This window comes from Clinocottus analis, unplaced genomic scaffold (assembly GCF_023055335.1).
Source record: "Clinocottus analis isolate CAN_PGR_092001 unplaced genomic scaffold, fCliAna1.0.p SCAF_2, whole genome shotgun sequence".
NCBI classification, from domain to species: domain Eukaryota; kingdom Metazoa; phylum Chordata; class Actinopteri; order Perciformes; family Cottidae; genus Clinocottus; species Clinocottus analis.
Genome location: NW_027175931.1, coordinates 5,981,671 through 6,006,891, shown reverse-complemented (window position 1 = coordinate 6,006,891; position 25,221 = coordinate 5,981,671). Strand labels below are relative to the sequence as shown.

At 42.1% G+C, this 25,221-nt stretch overlaps 1 protein-coding gene across 2 annotated transcripts; it reads right to left on the bottom strand.

Moving 5' to 3' along the window:
• Nucleotides 1-105: 105 nt before the first annotated feature.
• On the bottom strand, nt 106-25,056 carry LOC137790950 (clathrin heavy chain 1). 2 transcript variants are annotated; one of them, XM_068585575.1, is made up of 33 exons: nt 24,696-25,056; nt 23,001-23,208; nt 18,569-18,837; nt 17,752-17,913; nt 17,450-17,563; nt 16,881-17,054; nt 15,134-15,331; nt 14,623-14,823; nt 14,177-14,329; nt 13,844-13,966; nt 13,412-13,549; nt 13,075-13,239; nt 12,772-12,952; nt 12,501-12,664; nt 12,239-12,364; nt 11,804-11,946; nt 11,443-11,677; nt 11,060-11,182; nt 10,579-10,724; nt 10,209-10,392; nt 9,877-10,069; nt 9,339-9,496; nt 9,046-9,210; nt 8,666-8,773; nt 8,301-8,468; nt 7,902-8,051; nt 7,578-7,709; nt 7,268-7,378; nt 6,915-7,085; nt 6,567-6,788; nt 5,423-5,443; nt 2,079-2,154; nt 106-1,786 (listed from the first exon to the last, which is right to left on the bottom strand). In XM_068585575.1, the coding sequence occupies exons 1-33, from the start codon at nt 24,735-24,737 to the stop codon at nt 1,656-1,658; spliced, it is 5,055 nt and encodes a 1,684-aa protein (XP_068441676.1). In that variant the 5' UTR covers nt 24,738-25,056; the 3' UTR covers nt 106-1,655. The 2 variants fall into 2 exon arrangements, with proteins under 2 accessions (XP_068441676.1, XP_068441677.1); XM_068585576.1 differs by lacking the exon at nt 5,423-5,443.
• Nucleotides 25,057-25,221: the final 165 nt, after the last annotated feature.

The following is a 25,221-nucleotide window of genomic DNA, read 5'->3' as shown; positions in this document are numbered from 1 at the left end:
CTTTCGATCATTGGCATGTACATATGTTGGTAGTTGATGTTTAAGGAACGCCCTTTTGAGTGGAAACGCATAAGTGTTTCTACTTTCTCTCACACAGACAGGGTACAGTTTTTAGTTTTTATTTCGGCTAGTATTTCCCTTTCAGTTGAGTCATATTCTTCCATTTATCAATGACAGATCCCCTTAATTATTAATATGCATGACAACAGAAAGGAATTCAACTTATGTTAGGGTTAGGATGACACTTTACACACACACATACACACATCTTAAAGCATGTGTTAAGTACATCAAGGTAAATACAGGCTCTTATTTCAGACCATTCTTGACAAAGAACTGGATGTACTGAGGCCTAATTTCTTCATCATAACCATCTAAACACACAACCTACAGGAGTGTTCATGGATCTAATCAAGTTGTCATCAGGATGCCAAAAGGTTCCGCCGACCCGTCTTCCTCCGCTTCCTCTTTTGTTCTCGCTACTACGCATTAACAGAGAGGGAAACGGGACAGGAGAGTGGGGGTGGAGGACAGAATGGGTGGGGTATCTGTCTAAAAGTTTTCAATTCATGTTCACATCTGTACACGCAGAAAAAGTAATGGTGACCGAGGGAAACACTACAACACCTGGCATACGCGGCCCTCAGCACGAGGAGGGTTCCGAGTAAACACACACACACAGTACGGTTAAGGGGTTAAGGGCTCTGGGGAGGTCAGGGGGAGCCGTGGTCCCATCCTTGCACATACACAGATAGTCTCACACAAGCACTGTACACGGCACAAGAGGTCACCTAAATACATGGAGCCAATGAAGAGAGCTAACATCTAAGGGGTGGATTGGAAAGTCCGGTACAGGCCGAGGTGGGGTGGGGGGTTAAAATTCTTATTTAGACCGGCAGGTCACACTCACTCACACTCTCTCTCTCTCACACACACACACACACACACACACACACACTCTCTCACTCACACTCACACACACACACAGTGACATACGTCATTTAAAACTCCATAAAGCTACACGCCTGTGCAGAATATACTATCATTACTTAGTGTTGCTAGCTATAGCCATTGAAATGGCAATATATGTTCAAATATTATATGTAACCTTTTTTTTTCCTCAGAATATACAACGATGAAATGCATCATACAGACAAACGAGACAATGTAAGCAGTTCACATGTTCAGTACATCAAAAGTAAGAGCTTCTCTACATCAATTTCTTCACGAGTGCAAAATCCAATGCTCCTCCACCTACTTCAAAGGTTCATTGCTGAGCTTTAGCAAGTCCACTTCTGCACAAAACAAGACAAAAAACATGACAATAACATAACAAAAATATTTCTAAATAAGTAGTCATAAATATGGAATGTGAAAAAACAAAACGAAAAAATAACATGTGGTCCAATTTCTTTTCAAACAATACAAATAAAAGTCCTTCAATGCAAGTTAAATGTTTTCTCTTGTAACGGGACGACATAATAAAAAAATAGTACTCAAAAACGAGAGTGGGCAGTTGCTTGCTTGTGGCCCCAGTTGTGAGTAGAGGACCATGGGAAGCTGGTGAGGAACACAAAGAGAGAAGAAGGACAGATGGAGGGAAGGTGTTGGGCCAGGTTGTGGCGGGGAGTAGGTAGAGGGGCTATGTTGGGTGTTCACATGCCGTAACCGAAGCTGGGCTGTGGGGGCTGGCCGTAGCCCGGTGCTGCTGTGTAGCCGTAGCCGTAGGGCTGCTGTGGGGGCACGGCCACGTTGGGCCCCGCTGTGAGCATAAGCTGGGGTGTGCCTGCAACACAAGAATCATATTTAAATACACATGTCACTTTAACACTCACATTCACAGTACACTTGTTTACAGTACTGTTATATTTGTCTGTGCACTATTGTAAATGCAATATGTTTCTATTGCACTGTGTTGATTATTGATGTTTGTATGCACCACCCGCCAAGACAAATTCTTCATTTGTGTAACATACCTAGCAAATAAATGGCTCTGATTCTGATCAGGGACATTAAACAGAGAACTGCGTCTCAGTATCTTCTCCCGTTTCCTTCACTGCGACACAATAAAAACTTACCGTAAACAATCGGTTGAGACTCGGTCGCCTGCTCCTCCTGTTTCCTCAGGGACTCGGAGGCCTCGAGTTTGTCGACCTGTGGATAACACAACAGCAGGGGACGCGTCAGACTTCAGTCACACCGCTGGCCGACGGGAGTGGGGTGGTGGTGGTGGTGTGGGGGGGGGCTCTTGAAGAGCAAGGGACTGAGACGCCCAGTTGGTAAAAAAAAAAACTGACCTCTGGGTTATTTCACTGGCTGACGGATGGGACCATTCCTGACAGGCGAAGACGAATACAGTCCAGATTTAAATACAAACAGGCTGCGGGAGGCAGGCCGCGCTAATGTGTTGGGAGGCCCTCTACAAGGCGACAGGGCCCAACTACGACTAGAGAGCTACTGGCTACTCTATTGAGCGTGGCTACAACAGCCTACCAGATAGACGTCCACTTCTTTGTGGAACAAATTAGGGATTAGGAGGGGGAGACGGAGAAAGAACAGCGACTGGGCAATAATGGTCCCACCATCCAGCCACCCAAATCATCTACTCTAACAGTGCAGAGTATGTAGAGAACCAACCCCTCACCAGTACGAATAGACTCACTAAGACCTCGGAGCGGAACAGCTGCACATTTCTGCGTGAAAGTGGAGCGGCGCAGACCGAGACACAACTTGGTTAACACTTCAGTAGCAATCGCAGATTGGCATTTCTGTCTGGAATAATCGTAATACATTTAAAACTGGAACTAAAACTGCAGGTGAATACTTGATTTTGAAAGTCTGAGCTTGAAATATTTCCAACCGTGATGCTAAATTAATAGTTAAGTCAAACTTAATTTCACTATCTCATTAATACACACTTCAAAACATTTATACACACTTCACTCTCATCCCTGGACAGTTAAGAAAAAAAAAATTAAGTTGTGTTTTTTTTACTTTTGTAGGATATTTGGGGGTACATGAATAAACACAAATTATATCTGAATGTATTTACTAAAAAAGCACTGACTTACATACATTTACCAAATTTATACAGTATAGTGTAAATGATTAATATTGAAAATGCATCTAATGATTCATTTGACAACTAATTTTATAAATTAATAAGTTCAACTATGGTCAACAGAAAATGAGGGAAAATGGCCATCAACCAGCCGAGGCATTCTTTTAAATATATTATTAATTGCCTAACTGTTTTGCCTGTGGAAACTATTACAAATACTTTAAGCAAAGAATAAACATTGTGCAAACATTTGTTGTCTATCCTTTCCAACAGCTCCAGCCGCGAGAATCAACTTGTTAAAACCGCCTGGTTCTCTGTTGGTGTTTTAGTATTTGCAAAGCAGCCCACAGGCAGACAATGTTGGGAGAAGGACTAAAGACAATTCAAAGAGTTAAGCAGCCAGCAAAAAGCTTCAGATATTACCTCCCCTCAGCTATGGCAGTGTGCAGCTTTAAATCAGGATGAAATCAGCTCAGGACAACGCTAAATGATGCGACGTGACACCTTCCCTCTTCCAGTGGCTTTGGGTTCAGTTCTCTACATACCGTCTGGTTTACTACTACAGTCAATCTGGTTAAGCAGGCTGATTTGAGAAAAGACAGGCTCTTCATTCGTTTCAGAAGAGGAGGGTTGAGAGACATGCTGAAGCGGCAGTCGAGTTATTTTCTTCTTGAAGAGTGCATGAGAGAAAAAGACAGAGAAGCAGAGAGCATCGTGGGGGAGTGTGAAAAGAGGGTGGAGGGGATGGTTTTGTACAGCCAATTCAAGGTTTCCTGAAGCAGGCACAGCCAACAACAATGTCTCCTAGTCTGGCCTGAATGCTGTTCAGGCTGATGCTACCAAGGGAGGCGGAAATGCATGCTCATTGTTCTAAATATCATCCCCTACCCTCCCCCCAAAAGAACACACCTAAACAGATTATTTGCTCACAAAAGCTCAAGCTGTTTGTTCCTTGAAGAGACCACACTTTACAGTAGCAGAGGATACTCAGAGAGTCATATACTGAAGAAAAATACCCCTCTCTTAATATGCCTGTGCTAATGTTTGATGCTCCTCTATGGCACGAAGATAAATTCAGTAGTGCTGACAAATATGAAAAATAATATTTAAAAAAAGGTCTCTAACAGAATGGCCACTTTGTTATAAAACAATAAAAAATGACTCTTCTACTAATGAGATTAGGTCGGACACTTAGCTGCAGTCTGTGCCGCGGCTCCACGGCCCAAATACAGACAGAAAGATGCCTTTGCCTTTAATAATTTGGACATGGCTAGAAATGTCTCCAAGGTGAAAACATGCGCTTCCTGAAATGATCCTGAACCAAGCCAGGCCGACGCTTAGCAGCGGACTGCAGCTGAGCGGTGCTACATGTTTTTAACACTAGGATTCATCTACAAAGTCTGGTGAGAAACAGGACCAGACCACAGCAGGTGAGGTTGTTACCCAGAGTGGCGCTCTTCACTCACTCCTGCGGAGAGCCTGACGGGCATGCTGGCTTAAGTGGATGGCTCAGTGTGTTTGAGGAGAAAGACTTGTGATGGAGCACAAGCATTACCACGGGACACTGCTGCCCTTCCCTCCCCCGGCTCTGTGGCATCTTTCAGCTCATTGTTTTTGTTTTTCCTAGCTCGCAGCTTAGTGTCTTAGTTTACTCTCACCACAATGTCAGGGTTATGTTTAACGCTTAACTGCTACTGAAGCTTAAGGGCCTTGCTACTCTACCTGCTCTTAGCAAACACAACAAAAATTTAGTCTAACTGCATTTTTGCAAATGAAAAGTGTAGAAAGATAGATTCTGAGCCAATGCTGGAGAATGATTACTGTATTGACATGTGTGAGCAGGTCTGGGCACTTGACTGCACAAAAACAAATGTTTACATCCATCTCCATTTCATCGTCGGTGAATACGATCAGCATTTACTACTGATAACGTCGATGTAATGGAAGTGTCACATCCTAAACACTTCGGAAAAGTAGATTTTTTAACACCTCTACGTAGTTTGTTCCCATCTAATTCGACAACGTCTCTTGTGTGCACTTTATCTAGTTTGCTCCTGTAATCCTGTAAATGTCCCCACTTAGAGACCAATAAAGGATCATCATATCATATCGTATCTTATCTACCAGCAAACCCTTCAGGACCCTGAGGGATGGGTGTGAAGAGCCCCGCTCCGGAGTCCTGTGGGTTGGTAGGTGCTCTAGTGGAGATGTGGAGTTTACAACCAGAAGCAGCAGAGTGACATGGGGGAGAGGGAGGTCATGCAGTTTTGGCTAATTTCACTGCTCCAAACTACAGGCTACAGGACAGGGGAGAGGGGGGGGGGTCAAAAAGAATGATTAGAAAATGGATTCGACTTTCACCTTTTCCTTTATCGCATCAACCTGGAAAGGAAATTCAGAGAGGCAACTTAAGGAGGAAAAAAAACAAATGGAAGTCTCCCAAAATAGAATTTGACAGAGAGAAGAGCAAACGCAGGGCTTGTCACTTCAAGAAAACACAAAAATCCAGAGAGACAGATGCAGGTCATAACGCCACTTTTGATACAAATGCAAACTTGAGATGGAGAAATTTCCCTTTGTTGCTTTTCTAGTGAATAAAAAACTAAATGCACATGTTTACTAATCAGGCCCACAGTAGGTTTAAACACAACATGTACTACATAAAGGTATAGTGTTCAATATATAAAGCAAAGATTTGAGGGTGCGGTTTTAATCCATTTCAAATGTGGGGGTTTCTACAATGACTAACTGATGAATTTGATTTGTAAAACCCACCAACACTGCAATTTAAGTCTGTCAAATAAATGCAACAAATATTTAACAAATGCTTCACTCAGGTCTGCTGTCTGTTATGAAAGCAATATGTGGGTCATTTTTTAAATGCCATGTAACAGATAAATGGCAGAACAAGCAACACAGCAGTTATGAATCTCTTCTGGAACACATTTGTATGGAAAAGCAGCTTGAATGGATGGAAACCCAAATGAAAAGGAAAACACCAGTGGTGACACGTGACTCACAGAAGCATAGCAAGATGACCATGAATGGAGGAAAGAATAGGCAGTACTGGGGTGAGGGAGGATTTATCTTCGATACTGTCTGGAGGGAACGACGTGACACTTCGTAAAATTAAATCGTATTTGCAAACATATTCTAGCAGCTGCTGGTGCTTTAAATGTGTGAAAGTCAATCAGTGGGAAATTGATTGAAGATTGCATTTTTCATTTCTTTCTGCATTGCCACACACACTTCTGAAATGTTCTGCAACATAGGCCTTCACAGATAGGTTTGCAAATACATTTCAAAATATTCACAGCTGACAGCAGCAGGTAAAAAAAAAAAAAGAAGTCTAATCTTGCCCATCTACCCTGTCATGAACTTCGTTCACTGTAGTTATTATACTTTACTCTCTTTCAAGAAAGCTCCTCACGAAGCCATCTACCTTCTCTTGACACACGCACACGCACACGCACACGCACACACACGTTACCTCTGGCCAACCCACCTTAGAGAGATACTCCCTCATGACCTGGATGAAGTATGGCATGGAGAAGTCCATGAGGTTGTGTCGCCAGGCGGTCTCCAGCACCACGTCGGGCCGCAGCAGGTCGTAGCAGGTGAATAGGCAGGCTGCAAAACACTCCTTCTTGTCCTCAATTAGGAACCAAGCCAGAAGCTCCTCTGCCAACTCGATGTCTTTGGACTCGGATGCGTACTGCATGGCATCCTGCAGAGAAGAAAGCATAAGTTTGTTTAAAAAAAAATTGACTTGGAAGAAAAGGACCACATCTGCCGTTCTACATATCGTATTTACATAAACTGAAAGTTATCATGTGTTGAAGTGGACAAGCACCTTGTAGAGCTTGTCCTTCTTGCAGAGCTCGACACTCTGTTTCCAGCGGTTGTTGCCCTTGAAAAGGTAGGCTGCGATCCTCCTTAACTCAATCAACTCGTGCTTCTCCAGGCCCTGGGCCAGGGAGATGTTGTCGAAGTTGTCGTAGGCGTCAATGGAAGCACGTAGTGCCTAGATAAGAGAGAGGGAGGGGGTTATCAGATGGAGCTGCTGGAAAACATTCATCCTGCGGGTGAAAATGAACTGCGACTCAATGAACACACAATAAGTTCAAACATAACCACCATGTAAACATCTAAAAACATAGATGATCATACTATCAGCATACAGTGTACAATATCAAAATATCCTACCGCATAGTCTTCCTCAACGATGAAGAGGTTGTTCAGTGCCTCATTTACTGACTTGTTGTTGTGAGTCTGGACAGACCTTAGGTAAGGTTTAACCAGAGGCAGCTGTTTCACCTGAACACAACACATCAGAAAAATAAATCATCTATGTCCATTTTTTTTTTAGGTTGGGATCATTCATCATTCTCTACCAAAAAACTATTTCCATGGTGAACAGTCACTCGTAACTTTACACTACTACCACAAAGGCAAATTTCCACAAAGGAAAATATTTCATGACATTTTTTTATTTTGCACAGAAAACAATAATGACCTTGCTGAAGTAGTTGACAGCGCGTGAGTGGTCGAGTCTTGGAGAGAGGACGATGAGCAGGTCGTTCAGCAACAACGGTTTGAATTCCAGATAAAACTGGACGGCCTTGTAGTACAACTCCACATTGGCCACCTGCAGAGAAAAGCACAAGTATACTGAAGTTGAACAGCTACAAATGCATTCTACCACAATAGCTCGGTATTGCACTTTGACACAGTTGTTAACAATATAACTTGTTACTGGATACACAACTGGCATCACATATCCTATTATTTGAATTGTCAATTATTGTTAAGTTGCTTCGAAATCTTCTTTTGTTTTTACCTTGGTGACAATGTCTTTGAACTGGCCCTCCTTCCAGGCATCAGATGGGTGGTTCATCATGGTGATGATGGCGTTGTCGTACTCCTCGTACTTGTCGTAGAGGAACACTAGCTCCCCCCAGAGGTGGGCCTGCTCTGCTGCCCTGAGAACCTGTTACACAAACACAAACACACACACAGGTTAGCGCATTAACTTATATTCAAATTAAACAGCCCATGCAGAGAGAGAGAGAGGTCAATTAGACCGGAATAAAATCTAACGGTAACCATAAAGGCTGACTGATACAATCAAGCCATGCTTCTACAAAAGAGTATCAGGGGATAACACATGTTTAAGTTGTATAAACGCCAATAAAACATGCTTCGTTTGAAGATGTTGCTGTTGTTCCCCCTCGCCTACCTTTGGAATGTTGACGCGGGACCAGAAGAGCTCCAGGTGCTCCCTCATCTTCTGGGGCTTGAATTTGGAGTAGAGGATGGCCAGCTCAGTGAACATGCCCATGTGAGCGCGCTCCAGGCCCAGGGCGGCCTCCAGCATGGTGATCAGCTCCTCAAAGTAACCGCGGTCCTGCAGGGTACAGACGGACTCAATGTCACTAACCACAACCCTTTAAACCAGTAATAAGAAAAAAATCAATATGGCTTCTCTGTACGACATTCAAAGCATTAATATGCTTTGAAGAAACCTTTTAGGAGAGCAACAGAGGAGGATCCCTCTCCCCGGGTGGACAGAAGCAATAGATGTCCTGTGTTATGTCAGGTTACCTGGTAGTAGTTGATGAGTTCCTCCAGTTCATCGGCGTGGACGACAATATGAAGCCCACACATTTGGGCAAGACGAAACTCTTTCCCATCGACACACGCAAAGCACACCTTGAAGAGAATCAAAGTAAACAAAGTGTTTAATAAAAGATATGTGGACAGTAAACTGAATCACAGTATGTCTTCTTTACTTTTACACCACAGTGTAAAAGTGTACACCACAGTGCACACCACCTACTTTTACACAGTGTACACCACAGTGTAAAAGTAGGCGTTTTGCTTGAACTCAGAAGTCTAACATGCAGACATCTGACTCTTTACTCTTCAAAAAGGACTTTATCTCTGTTAAGAGTTTAAAATGAAACTGCATCGCCATCCCTCACCTCTTTCCAGGTGCGAGTGCTGTTGGCCTTGCGAGCTCCGTCCACAGCCGCTTGGTACTCCCCCAGGTGCACCAGAGTGGAGGCCAGACGGCCAAAGTTGGAGACGTTGTTGTAAAGCAGTTTGGCCGCATCGTACATCTTGTCATCATAGCAACGATCACCCACCTGAAGGAAAATGGAAACGGAAACAAAAGGAACGAGATCAGCGAAGGTAGGAACTGTAAACCGATGACAGAGAATGAAGTGGCAACAACTGCGTCTGTGCGTGTGTGTGCATGCTTCCCAGGACGCACTTGCTGAATGTGAGCATTATTGGGTCCATTGATGAACTCTTCCAGCTCTGCCAGGCGGTTGGTCTTGGCCAGGGCAAAGATCAGCTCCGTCTCAACGTAAGACTCACGGGCCTTTTTACGGGCCATCTGCAGAAACTTCACCAGGTCCTCCCAGTTTCCTGCACACAGCAATCAACTCCGATCAGTTTCATTAGCAGATTAATTTGCTGCGTAGTTACTAAAAACCTTCAAATGTCTTCTTTAAATAATAAAATTTAACGACAAATCACACAGATTTGGAATTTATCCCAAAACGCTTCGATCTAAGCACCAAGTGTTGCATGGTTGTTTTTATTATATATTTTAAATTTTTACTTATTTACCTGCTTGGACTTTTTGTGTGTGTTTTCTTGCCTTGTGGCCCTTCTTGGTCAGACACATGGTTGGTTTCATGTATTATTTCTTACTTTTGAGTGTCATTATTTTTGTTGAACTGTAGAAATGACTAAATAAAATATCAAGAATTAAAAAAAAAAACAATATACAAAGTTAATCTTACCACTTTGGGCTGCAGCTTGTCCCACCTCCATGTAAGCAGAGGGATCATCAGCCTTGATGTAAGAGTCAATGGCTTCTTTGACCAGGCCCTTCTGAAGCTGGGCCTTTGCCAGCTGACTCCACACTGGTGGCTCATTGCAGCGCTCAGCAAACTCATAAGCTCTGTCCAGATTACCGATGTGCTCAATCAGAACCTGGACAAAATGAGACAACGTTCAGAACATGTAACATCAAGCACAATAACACTATTCTGGTGGCCATTATTCGTCTGGGTTTAGCTCTAAAAGCTTCCGGGTTCATGTCTCGCATTTTAAAAACAGCAGTAATCCTGACCTGCACAGCGGAGGTGTTGACATCAAACTTTCTAAAAATAGCAAAGGCCTCCTCAAAGAGCTCATTGCTGATGGCGATGTTTGCAATGTCTGGGGCATCGTAGTTGTCCAGACGGTTGATGTACTCCATAACACGAGTGCGATCCGCTTTAATGGCTGTCAGGATGAGCAGATTCTGGAGGTTTCTGAAACACAACAACAAAAGGGTCTTACTTTCTATTTGGCCCCAAAAAAACATTTCTAATAGAGTTATTTTAATATGACCAGAATTTAAAAAAGGTTTTCACAAAATAAAAAAATAGTTTCAAGAGATTTGCTTGCAGCTAGCCAAATGTATTTTGGATGTACAGGTAACATCAAGCCTCTCTCACCTGTGCTCGCTAAAGACAGAGTTATCCAGGACAATCTTCTCCAGAAGCTCAATGAGCTCATTGGGAAGGTCAGCGGTCATGAAGGCCTTGACTGTGACAGACACCTCCTCTGGATCCTGTGTCTCAGACAAGGCCGTCTGGACTACCTAGAGGAGAGACGGACATGAAGCACTTGAGCTGATGCTTGAAGGAAATGTTAAAAAATATACAGTTGATCATAATTGAATGAATCCTATAACAAAACCGGCAGATGCAAAGGACAGGGAAAACTAAAAGAAGCATATTAACCATATGCCTCTTTTAGTTTTCACTGTCCTTCGCATCTGCCAGTTGGTTAATGGCTACAACAGGAATGTTTAACGTTGCTTTCCATAACTATATGAAAGCAAAGTCTGCAATTCCAGCAGCTTTTTGGATCAAAGATTTAAGTAGACCAAGTCACATAATATAATTTAGTATCAGAGACGCCAGGGGTTCGGACCTGGTCGATCAGTGGTCTTCTGTAGTTGTTGGTCTCCAGCAGCACGCTCGCCCACAGCTCAGGGTTCTTACGACGCACAAGGTAGCGGGACAGACTCTTGAACAGCGAGTTCTCGTTGCAAACCTAAAGCAGAATATACAACAGTAAACTTCGGCGGCAACAGCAGTTCAGACATGTCATGAAATTAAATCTATGCACATTTGAACAATTTAAACAAGAAACATAAATAAACAAAAAGAGCAACTTATTGTGTATTTATCATGAAGGATAGCTAACCACAGAGGATAGGAATCAGCGCAGTTATGTACAACGAAATGGTCCGAACTGACAAAACCAGCCTTTATAGTTGCCTTACATGAAAGCATGATTTCAGTTTAACTCACATGAATAAGTTCCTGGTCACACTGTCCTCTTTCATAGGCCACGCAGGCCAGGTGAGGGTCTCTTTTCTCACAGTACTTGCCCACCACACGGCTGTCATAGAAAGGGTTCTCCCTCAGGAATCGCTCCGGGTTGTTGTTGCTGTCGATGTAGATCTTGGCCAGGGCATTGTGGGTAGCAGGCTCCTCGCATCCTTCATGAATACGAGCCTCTAACCAAGGCAGCAGCAGCTTCAGTCTGGGAAGAAATACACAATTAGGGTTTCACAGCACTCTAGCAAGGTCTGACGTGGCCTATGTGGCCAAATGTTGACTCAGTGATTCCCCTATTGATGTGCCGTTCAATTAGTTCCTCGCTTCTTACCGATTCCTTTTCTCTACTTCAGCCACCAATTCATCTGTGGAGAACTGCCCTCTAACCACCAGAATCAGGTTCTTAATCACATCCTCAGCACAATCCACATCCAGTAACCCTCCAATGACCACCGGCAGACGGCTTGGGTTCACCTGCAATAAAACGATCATGAAGTTACACATATTCAAGGACAATGCACTGAAATAGTTTATTTCAAGTGGAGTGAGGCGGTTCAATGTCTAAAGCATTCATTGCATCAAGAAGACAGTATAACACTTATAGAGGGATAGTGGAGAGAGGAAACAAGATACAGGATTCAGTTTTTATACACGGCAGACTAAGCATAACCCTTTTAATGTAGGCCGACTTAAATGCTTATTAATTTATTGTTCTGGATTGTATAACAACACTATTTCCACCTGGTTAAGATGTAAAAAAAAGTACCTTCTGCACGTAGATCTCAATGTATTTCTGCAGGCTGTTGCGATACAAGTAGAGCACCAGATCGTGGACAAAATCGAAGCGGTCACACACAATGATCAAAGGCAGCTGGTCAGTCAGCTTGGCTTCCTGTAGAGGTAAACATTTAACATTTTATTGGCTTATGTATGCTGGCTTTGTGGAACGATAGTCTGGATAAATTAATATTAGAAAGGTCAGATTATTTTATATTGAAAAGTCTATTCTGCACTGGTACACTTCTGACCTTGAGGAAGTTCTTCACACGTTCAGGGTCGTAGCAGTTACTTTCTCGACAAATCCTCTCCACCTCTTTGATCTGGCCTGTCTTGCAGGCGGCCTGGATATATTTGAAATGGACCTCTGGATCCTGGCTGAAGTTCACAATAGAACCCAAGAAATAGAACAAACCTGAAAGACAAAAAAGGTTCAAAATCAACAGAATAAACTGTAACCTTTTTTACATTTTTTAAAATGTGCTAAAGAAGTGCTGAGCTCTCAGTATATTTGCAGCTTACCCTCAAAGCTCTTGAATGACTCAAAAAGTTCAGTGAGGGACTGAGTGGAGAGCTGTTCATGGTATTTGGAGGCGACCTGCACACAGATCTGCAGGTTCTGGCGGATGTTAGCAGACAGCATGGCCCTCAGACACTCCAGAGAGTCCTCGACTGACAATGAGCCAAAGAAATTCACCAACCACTACAGAGACAAAACAGAAAGCAATCAGAGATTCAAAAGTCATGTTTTACACATTTTCGATGGTATTTTTATAGTGTTTTCATAGTGTTAGTATTTGTATTGTGTTCCTTGGCCTGTCGTACCTCTGGGTTGAGAAGGTGTGTGTGCACCACAGCGCGCTTAATATCGTACAGGTCAGTATAATGCTCCAGCGCCCTCTGCAGGAGACCGGCCTTCTCACACAGCTGTGCCACATGAGCACGATCATAGTGGGTGAACATCTGATTGCCCAGGATGGCGTCTGCAACCTGCGAGACATGCGACAGAGACAAAGACATTTTAACATTGTTTGAAGCTTTGTATAGAGGAAATGTTGCAAATGGAAATTAGATATTTGAGGAAAAGGAAACAGATACACTTTTTAAAGAAGAAAGAAACCTTCAGCACAAGTTTTAAAAAAGGATTTTAAAATGTATGTACCTGTGGTGCGTGCACCAAATTCATTTCCAGCAGGCGTGTCTGCAGAGGTCCCTCCATGGGTCTGTTATTTTTTAGAGCATCCAGGAGGAAGGATGTGCACTGCTGAATCAGGTTGTACTCCATGAACACATCAACAATCTGGAGACACAGAAGAGAAACATGGTCACAGATGTCAAACTCCTCTCAAACAGACAGTGTTTGGAAGACTTTTTAAATCAGATAACATCAATGTATTGTTTGATTATTGGGTGTAGAGCAGTAGCTCTATATCACAAGATCCGATCACTCTTCTAAGCTGCCCAGAGGCAGAGCAAGTGCAACAAATCACCAACATTGTTGGCCTAAAACAAGCTACTACTGTGACTTGCGCAAACCCCTTTTTTGAGGAGTTATTAATACATGGTAAAGATATTTTTTTTTTTCTTCTTTTACCTGTGTAATGTCCGCAAGTGGTTCTTCATCCTGAACCAGCATCTGGGAGAACTGAAGGCCCTGTTCTGGGCTGATCCGCATTACGTTCCTGAGCAGAAAGATCCAGTCTGGAGTGTAGCCCACCTACAGAGACAACAGATATTCAGGCATAAACAAACGTCTTTAGGTGTGCCATAGATAAAAATGGAAATATATAAAGTCAATAATGAAACACAAATTACAACATGGCAAAATAGTATTTTGGAGGCTCAAACACTTTCTCCCTTCTCTGTACCACAATAGCCAAATATTAAAGAAGATAAACTAATATAACAAATTCAGACAGTCACAAACCTTCTTGGCATAGAGGACAATCTTCTGGAACTGTCCAGTCTCTGCAAAGCACTGAATGACCTTGTTGGGGACGTTGGCTCTGAGGTAGACACTGAGGGCAAGAGTAGGATCGACCGACTTCACCAAGTCACCGAGCTCCTCAGAGCACTCCAGCTGTAAACAAACACACAGAAACCGGGTTTTTCATATCGCCATGTACATAATAAATACTTGGAAACCTCGTTACTGATGACTGCGTTCTAGTCGCGCAGGTGTGAGATTGTATTTTGGAACACATTTTAATGTTGTGCATGCTTAGAGTCAGTCAGGCCAGGATTCAAGCTCTGTGGTGACTGTATTCCAAAGAGCAGACATTTTTCTGAATATAAATTTTCTTTTTATGCCTTGATTGGTGAAAAAATAAAAAGGTCTGAAGTTAAGATAAAGATTTTCAATTGGACACATACCTTGTCTTCTTTCAACCATTTCTCTAGGAGCTGCTTACGGCCCTGTTGGAGGACAGGCCTGCACAGCTCCAGAGACTCAAACTTATTAAGTTGGCCTTGGTCCAGCAAGATGCCAAAGTATTGGAGCAAAGGAGATGTCTGGCCTGGTTGGGCTGGAACACTCTGAAAGCGACGGATGGTGTCTGGGGTCCGCAGGATACCCTAGACAAGAAGAACGGACGGATAGACAACGGAATTAAAGAGACAATGGCGATGATTCTGTTTGAGAAAAGTCCCCTTTGAGCAGTTACTTTAGGTGAAGGGATTGCAGTAAAGATGTATAAAATTTAGAAACACTGAAAGAAACGTTAACTAATTTGGCACGCAAATCTAAACTTGGTTTACGTAAAACTGATGCTGAATGACATAGTAAGCCTCAGAAATCTGATCAATCTTAACAGTCTGAGCTTGGATTAATTAAACTGTTAATAAGGTCACGTTGTTTGACTGCATGATGGCCCCATGGCAGTACCTTGGGTGCATTGGCCGCCACCTTGGCAGCCTCTGAATAGTTTCCCGCTGCAAAGAGGGTGTTGAACTTGCGGGCAAACAGCTCCTCAGCACCAGCAAGGTTGTTGCGGACCGCCATGCGCAGGGCCAGGTCTGGGTTCTGGAGCACATTGGTGATGTAGGGAATGATGTTTTCCTCCTCCACGCACACGGACAACACCTAGAAAAGCACATTTGCGCGCTTTATTTCCTGCACGCTACAGAAGATACCAAAGGGATGGGTTTTAAAACAATGCAGAGTCTACGTTACAGTTTTAAGTTTTGGATTCCTCAGTCCTTAAAAAAACAAAAACAATATCTGCTAAGGCAAAAATAAACATACAGCATGAAATCCATGCCAAGTGAACGTAAAACTAAGAATGATTTGAAATTTGACACGTCTCTAAACAGAGCACTCCTAATTGACAGTGAAATGTTGGTTCTTTGTACACAGCACTGTATGCTAAAATAGATCCATTACACCCTAAGACGTGTACGTGTCATAATCTTAAAATCGCAGAGGGATTGGCGCATTTAGTGTGACATGTTGTATGTGTGTGTGTGTGTGTGTGTGTGTGTGCAATGCACTGAGCTGTACATGGTAGACCTGAAGGTAAGAGCCAAGAGCAATAACAGGATTAGATTGTGTAGTCTGCTTGGCCAAGCCCAGCCCACCTGCTGCGTGTGACACTGAAGATGCCACAGACTGTTATTTTCAGAGATTTCCTCAGTCAAGGTCACAAGACAACACCCAAGGACCCACGCTGATAGAAAAAAAAGTGCTGACATAACAAAAGGGAAACTGTATCACTAACAAATGTATGCAATACTGATGGCTTCCAAAACCTGCTTAAAACAGGCATTGATGCAAAAGTATTAAAGATCAGTGTACTGATAAGCTCAGACTTACTGGCTCTTATTTCGGTACGTTGTACCGTTTCAGTGTAATTTATTGCTACACTGCAGCACCTCCTCTGCGCTCTGTGTCAAGGTTAAGCTACTTCACCCACACCCAATAACATGTTATGAACATGGAGAAAAGAGATATTTCAACATGCTCCTTCCACAATCTTCCATCCGCTACCGCTATGTTTTACACAAGCGCTGCTCACTAGCTCTTCTAATAACAAACTGTTACAAACCATAAGCTAAAACAAAGGCTGCCTGTATGCCGTCAAACCGTTTAGCTTACTTCACCACGTATTCTCGTAAATGTATATGCTGGCTGAGACAAAGCAGCCCCTCCCTCTACCTGCAGGCAGTGAATCGCACCAGCAGAGGGAGATTAATCCAAGAGAAATGGCTGTCAATCTTGCAACATTTTGTTATTGAAATATAGAATGCTTTGGCCAACATGCAGGCCAATATGGTATATGATCCAGTTAGAGCATATAGTAGTGTGTTGTAGTATCTTTAAATATGTGCGTTTGCACTAATAGTAAAAGGGTATTTGGAGTAGAAATCCCTACATCTTCCACCGTGAACTAAAAAAATATTTTTTGACTACACCTTGGATGAGGAAAGCAGTAGCACTTTAGTAGCACTTGAATAGCACTTATTGATAGCGCTTTGGAGTTTAACTTTATTGAAGACATTGTACTTTCCTGATTCTTGTTGTTCTGAGTTCATACTGATGGCTGAATGCACTTATTGTAAGTCACGTTGGATGATTAAAATGTAATGTAACACTTCAACACAAACAAAAAGACAAAGTGTGTACATTAGAGTACCTGTCCTTTCCTGTTGACTCCAATGATACCCGCAGTGGGCTCATGGGGGGCAGTGACAAAAATGGTCTCCCCGCTGATCCTGTTCATGTAGATACAAGTTCCAGTCTCCAAGTCATACAGGTGGATGTAGCCATATTTGGTGATGAGAAAGACCACATCTTGCTTGGAACTGATCTAGAGTTACAGAAAGATAAATCTGGTTAGAAAATGATTAGAAAAAAAAGATAATTATCAAAGTACTCTGCAGCTAGAAATTGAGCCAAAGGCTAATGAAGTATTACCAGAGTCCAGTGTGACACACTGAGTGGCAGTTAAATAGTTACATTTCAACACAGTGGGTGATTACAAGCTCCATGTTTTGACTGCACTTAAATAGTATCTCCTAATCAAAAAAAAAAATCTAACCCAAGTTAAGAAAACTAGTTTTCAGACAATTCCCCTTACCTCAATCTTAAAGGCAGTAATGACACAATGGGTAGTATTGTTTCCCACCAGAAGAGCAGGAAATGTTGTTTGGAGAACAAAGACAAAACAGGCTCGACATGTCTTCTCATAAGTAGCTGTTGTACCTGCATAGCGACAGGGAAGTCATTTTGAGCTTCTGGAGGAAAGAAAACGTCCACAGCTTTCTTTGGAAATGGCTGGTTCCCAGTCGGCGGAGTCCCCACTTCAATTATATGCAGCTAGAAGGAAAAAGCCAGAGACGTCAGCTTACAAGAGCATGTGGAATTTGTTTTTAAATGCAGTCAATTAGATTTGGATCCAGCATGATCCAAAATGCTTATTGATTTCCATTTTTCAAATGAGTTTATCCTAAACTGTATTTTTTACGGCTGGTAGACAGAGACTCTGCAGTGCAAGTAAATCGTACCTTTCCTCCTGCTTGTCCTCGCACAGCAAAGCAGAACAGGGTGGACTCCTCGGTGTTGCCTTCCATCTTGAACTGTGCAAAGCCAGCGGCATGGCCCTCAATGGGCTGAGACACCTTCCTGTCCACAGAGTACAGCTGCATGGCTCCGACAACACGGTTTTGCTGAAGAGAAGAGAAGACGCACAAGTTAACGATGGACAGAGGTTTGTTCTGCTGGCCAAGCTTACTTAAACTGTGACTGGAGAAAAACGTGATAACGAGCAAGACTTAGGCAGGGTCAAAGATACCTCTGAGTAACAGTTGAAGAATAGAAGAAATCAGCTGTCATTGGTCAAAGACACTGGAGGGCTTAACATCAACATGTGTGCAGATTTAAATAAGAACAGGTTTAAAAATCACAGTTGAAACCTATTAAGTCTGCACACAAAGTAGAATGCAGATGGCCTTCCCAAAACACATAGAGCCCAATTGTACCGCTGTGGTCATTTAAGCTTCAGCTTTTCTGGACTGGAAAACATATTCAAAATCAAAGCTCCAACAGTATTCTCTCCTGTAATGCAACATTGTGGGGCCATCGACAACATATTTTTTTGGGGGGCAAAACTATTTCAAAAGGTAAATAATACATTAGCCATTATTGTAGGAAAGGACAAAAACATAAATATAATATGGATTGCACATATTCGTAAGTTATTATTCACAAAAAACATGTTTTACTGTAGTTTACTGGGAGTAAAACCATGTAGTATGTTATTAAATTGTTGCTGTTTTTCAGTGCAATAATTTGTTTCCTGAAATATTTTGTCAAAATAATCACCTGGGCTGAAATGCCAATGAGCAGCAGCCACTTCTGTTTGGCGTCAGTGCGGTAGTTTATGATCTGGCAGCCTGCCAGGCTGGAGTGACGGTCAAAGACTTTGATTGGCTGAGAATCGCCCTCCATGCTCCAATGGTAGACGGCATTGTCTGTGACCAAGGCAACGGTGTTGAGGGAGATCCACTTCCAGAAGGTCACGTCATCCGTCATTGTGTGAGCCTTCATCTTGCTCTTCATCTCGATGTTGAAGATCTGCAGGGTCTTTGCCGCTGAAAATGTACATAACGGTTACCGCACAGTGACGTAGATAAATGCTGTGACCCCACCCAACAAAAAAACATTCATCAGTTAGTGACTCAAGCTACTACACACACACACACACACACACACACACACACACAGCAGACTTCGGGAGTACACATAGAAATCGGGCATACCAACTTCCAATTGCTGGAACAGCGTTGGTAGTCAGGGTTTGAGAAACACCAAAGGACCATACAAAAAGCCAATAAAAGTCTTAAGGCTGACCCAAATACTTTGAAGCTTCGACCGTTGCCATGTGGTAAAGGACGTCCAAATCAGGTTTCGAATGAATCATATTTTTGTTATTTTGTTTTGTCGGATCCCTGCTCACTCTGACCGGGTTTGTTTCTGCACGCATGTGAACCTCTGAAGTTTTCGGATTTGCGATTGGGAGATTGCCATTGCTGCTTCCTAGTCGCGCATCTCTGGTCATGTAATAATATTTTCTCATCATTTAAATGTGGTTTTGAATGCAAAGAACCACTACATATAATTTTAACAAAGAATATAATTTTTGATTGTTTATGTTGACTTTGGAAGGGGTTGAAATTGGATGGTGAAAAAAATATGGCCAAATTGGATCATCAACAATTGTAAATTGTGGCTACAATAAAAGGTTATATTTGATAATCCGAGCCACAAAAAACGTAATACGTTTAGAACCATAAGTTTCATGATCTGTCCCGAGTGTACAGGTTGTGTGTGCGTGTGTGTGTAATTGCTGGTGCTGAAATGCAGCACAAGAGATCAACAGCCGAACCATCTCCCCAAACCCAGGTCTTATAATTTAGGCCTATCTGGTTACGGTATACATGTTAATTAATTTGTTCAAAGGCCTTCATACAAGCAAATATCTTTTTATGGGCCATCTGTATATTTTATTTGATGTGATTATTGCACATTTGTAGCGGTTTACATTTAAAAAAAAGAAGTCTACTTATCTCCGAAGTTACTATGACAAAAACTATACACGAGAGAAAAATAATATTTTAGACTGTATATCTGACTGAGATCGATCTGAGGCATTTTACTTTGAAACCTCAAAAATGGCATTCGGGACAGCCCTAATCAGTGTCAAAACAAGAGGCAAGACCAACAAAAGGGCAACCACTGTTGGATCTGCATTCAGTTAGGTCTGATGCTATAAACTGTGAGATGAAACCCATTCAGTTGAGGCTGAATATGCAAACCTTGTGTAATAGTGTGAAGTGAAAACTCATCTATAAAAGCCATTTGTTTTTTTATTTGAGGAACTCAAAACAGACCTAGTCAGACTGACATTAGCGCTGCATCAACAAATGCAGTCCCCCTCGCTCATTTCAATGAGGCCACTGTGCTGACACAGTGAGGGAGGGCGGCAAAAAAAGTTGTACGTGCCGCAACTTTTTCCACAAAGCTGTGCAACGTCATAAGGCAAAGCACTACTTTGGCTGAATCTGCGCAGGTGCCGAATCCAGGTAAATTTATCATCAATGAGAACAAAGTATTTCTACTGGTCACCTTGTGAGCATCGCAATGGATGCTAAAACAATTGAAAACTGCATTTTAAAAAAAATATCAAATTTGGTCTTAGCAGGTACACAATGCTGTGTGGTGATTTGGTGTCGAATTAGCCTTTAAACTCATGGATTTAATACTCAAAATTGGATTTCCTCTATCCAATTTCATCATCCCAGCAGTCAAAGGACGCCACCATCAATACCATAGTGCTATTTTAGGTCTGGATGCTTGCTTAGAGGTATTACTATTACTACTACTAGGCTTTCTGTGCTTCTCAACTGGATCAACAATGACTTTCCATATTGTTTTGGTGCAATGGTCCAATGCTCTACTGATCATTCAAACCAAAAACCAGGTCAATTAGGAACCAACGTCTGCAGAAAAACATGGTGGCCAGTGAAAGTCTAAATGAGGCCTGTGTCCAGTCCTCCGCCCACACTACCTACTGGAGAAATAAAAACTCCAGGCATGTTGTTATAGCTCTTAAGGGATTCACATTAAAATCTAATCCTAAAATGAGGGATACGGGAATTTGGGTTGTGTCTAAATGCAGATTAGCAAAAGACAACCACAAAGCACACAAACAGATGTGATGATGGGAAGGATGCTTAACGGATGTACTCACAACCAGCCTGATTTTTTTTATAGTCTTACTGGAGGAAACACACGACAATTCATGGGCCCAGATACTAGATTAAATCAGCCGGAAGCAAGTCCCAACCAACCTAATCCCCATGGCCGTTAACACAGTGTATGAGTGAAAATGTGTACAGTCACATTTCTCAACAAATACTTTGGTAATACACACCCTGCCAACATAAAATACAGTGCAAGTAATTAAGAGAAAATCGAGAATAAGCGTACTGCACAAATACTGCACTTGAAACACAACATATTCAATACACACCAAAACACTTTTATAAGCTTACACCTTTGACATATAGTAAACAGCGCAGATAGCACCATCGTCCAAACACAGGCCAAAAGGAAGAAAGTAACCAAAAGAAAGCATCACATTTGGCCTATATTTATATATACATCTGCAATGTCCTGGGGCTAGTGGTCAATATTGTTGTCCCTGACCCTGTAACTCTCATGCGCGGTAAGCCATACAATGATGATGCATAAAGAACCAAATAAAGCTCAGTTCTGGCTCAACCCCTCGAGCTTGCTCGTTCTCTTTCTCTTACTGGAAGCTGGAATATACCCAGGTAAGGTAAACTATTAGGCTGTGCCTTTTAGCTTGTGTTTTAATTGAGAAATTATATACAATTTTTATTTGCTCATTATAAGGAACTGTGCATCTCTCGCTCCTCATTATTCTGTGCTTTACTACACGTCACAGTGTCAAAACTCAAATAGTATCACAACCAAGCCCCGTTTGTTGAGCAAATACTTGAAAGTAGTAGAGAAACAAAAGAAATAACCTGAACCAGTCAATCATCTACAAATCGGTAGGAATATATTGTCCTTTGCTGACTGACATGTGTAAATAAGATTTTTTTTCTCGATCAAAACATCACAGGCCAGTAGCGTACATTTCTAATGAGAACATCTGATGTAATGTAGCCGACATCATAGGAACATGTCCATGCGAATACAATGACCTACTAATGATTTAAGACCAGCATAAATGTCACTGCTTGAATTTACGATTGTTTAAATGACCATATCTTTTTTTGGGTGCATGTTTAGCCCTTTTTACTACATACATACGTACTATACATTACTACCAACCATTTTCCAAGGCACATCATTTGTAAAATGTCTGACTATTTAACTGATTTTCCATTAATGCCAGGATGTGTTATTTATTGAATTCTAAAATTCAATTCATAAAAGACAAATTTCTGGCAGAGATGTGTATTCTGTTATGTGGGTTACTTTTAGATTGTGACTAACAATCTTAAAGTGACACAGGAACTGAAGAGGCAGTCAGTTTATTCATTAAACTATGTGTCAGAAAAATGGTTAGCTGTAATATAAAATATATGTACAGCAAATGGGACAAACACACACGAAACAAATTTAAAAAACACGGGGGAAAAAAGATAGAGTCCTTTAAGCTGCCCTTTTAATTTTACTATGCCTGCTTGTGTTATTGTAAATCCAAGCATCCAATAAACGTATTAACTGTGCAAACATTTCAAGACAGTGCCAACAATAATACACTTTGACAACTCATGATATGTAAAATTCAACTCACCGTCTGCAAACATAAGAAAGCAGTAGGAAATGAAAAAAGAGCAAAAACAAGCAAAATAGACAAAGCATTCATGACAGCATGACATTTTACCACCACTAGTACTATCGCTACCTTTCTTAAAAATATCAGTCTAGTACATTTTAATTTGTTACACTAAACTTTAGTTACACAACCGTTTTTTGACAAACAGAAATGGGGTGGTCTACATATGAACATCAAAATGAAAAGCAGACTGTGAAAGCTACATAACTGACTGACAACACAAACGAAATTTACACAAATGACCCAATGTATTAGAAAAGCATCATAGTATGTGACCGGCCAAATCTTTAATGGTTTACTCTTTATGTGCTTTTAGAAACCTAGTGCTCTCCTCTCTAGGCCTGCTCAAAGTGCTACGTATGCAGTTCAGCTCAAGCTTACCTTTAAGGGCAATAACTTTGCTGGCAGGGTTCATGATGGCGCTGTCTGCAGAGATAGGCCTGCGGATGGGATTGTTGGGGTCGGCCATATCGATGATGACGACCTGGGCCTGCTCACCCACTTTCTCCCTTATGCAGATGAACTTGTCTGACTCCATGGTTAGAGTGCTGAATCCAATGTTCGCTGGGTTGATTCCCAGGTTCTGGAGCTGAGATAAGAAGAACACATGACTTGTTTTAGTAGCAGCTTCTGGCCAACATGGCAAAGAAGATACAATAAAGTACAATACTTATTTACGTTTTGGTCCTTAATGTATCGATAGCAGATATGAGGCATAATTATCCATAAAATCATTTAAAGTCACACTTAGTCAATTAGAAGGTAAATAGGAAAAATAGTATGACTACTACTACTACTACTACTGTATTACTACAGTGATAAGATATTTAAGTGTATTTGTTTCAAAGGAGATGGTTACCATTTTTGTATATGCAAATACAACACCATAGGGATTGTTGTGTATTATGTAACACATACTTAGTTGCTAGCTTAACAGATAGATATATGTATACTTTATTTATCCCCAATGGGAAATGAGTTTGTCACAGTAGCAGCAACTTACAAAGACACAAAAAAAACAAATATCAAGAATGCAAAATTCTCAATACATACAACAGGAGAGCGTATTAATTTAGGTACACCGAGCTAACACCATTCATCGTGTGTTTATTTTATTTATTTATTTACTTCTAATTTGTGCACCCCATCTACATCAGTGAGAGTAGGCTGGATTATAGACAACTCTGTGTAAAATATAATAAAACTGCCAACGAAGTGTATTGTTTCTGAGTATCTGTATTTTTGCAAAATAAGACTTTCATTTGCTTTTTTCTTCTTCTGGTAATTATGATAAATCTGGAACCGAGATGTGGAGTCGACTCTCATCCGCCTCCAGATGTTTTATAAAATCATAACGTACGTGTGGGGAAAAAATATGCCATGATTGATAAAACGGGAGGACCACCTGCTTCACCTCAGTCAGCTGGACGAGGACGCATCATAAACCCTCTCATGGATCACCGGAGTCTCTCCTTTTCGCCGTGTTCACGTCTTGTCGTGACTCAACCGGTCTGTCAGGCAGTCACACCGCAGCTGGAAGCTGCTGGCGTTAGCTAGCCGGAGTCCATCATCACGATGGTCCGTGTGACATTATTATACAGCAGCCATCCGGGGAATACACGTTGATGTCAACCAGGTCGACTTAATACAAAGCTGACGTTACGATTAACCAAATGACGTGACTCGCACATCCCTCACGACACACAGACACACACACACTAACGGTTCGCGTGCTAATATAATATGTGCTTGCTAACCTAAATGTAGACAACGCACAGGTCAACCGGGCAAGAACTGGTCCCTCAAGGGTCGGGAACAATGTCTCATATTAAAACATTTCCCCCTTCCCCGGGTCATAGTTGACCGCTAACGTCGGGCAACAGCATCCGTGCAATGAATGAGTTCGCTCGGCTGCCGACGAAACGGGGGAGGGGGAGGTCATTCATTCGCTGCGGGTATTGACGTTCACCGCTAGCTCGGTTAGCGAGCTGTCAAACGACCCGTTCGGGCGCCGGAGATCCACAAATAAAATGTTAATGTCGGGGTTCGTGCAGCCGCCATGTTTGGCCCACGTACCTGCAGGTGCTCCTGAAAGCGGATAGGCAGGATCTGAGCCATGGTGGTTTCCTCGAGTTTCTCCAGGGTTCCCGAAAATCCTAAGCGGTGCAGCTAACAGCTAGCTAGGCAGTAGCACCGCGCTAGCTACGACCTCCTAACTGAACGTGTAGGTCGGAGCCAGTCAGTGAAAATACGAGGGAAAAAAACAAGATAAAAAACTAGGTAGTATGTGGATGCTATTTAGCGGGTTTCCGAAATATGGCGTCAGTGGGAAATGTTAGTTGTGTTCCGCCTTCTGTACCGCATCGATGGATGGCAGTGGCTTCGGCTGATCTTCTGTCCAAAATCCGCAATGGCGGCGGAAACGGCTCAGAGCCTTTTTCTCAATCCGGAAGCGTCAGGGGAGCTCTGGAAGGACACTGGCTGCCTGTGTCGAGGATGGGTTTGATGAAGCGGAGTTCTCAAAAAATAAAATGTGCAAATTGTAGTATATTCTTTATAAAACCAAGCCGCAAACAGCCCGTGTGCGTCAGTTCCGTCAAAA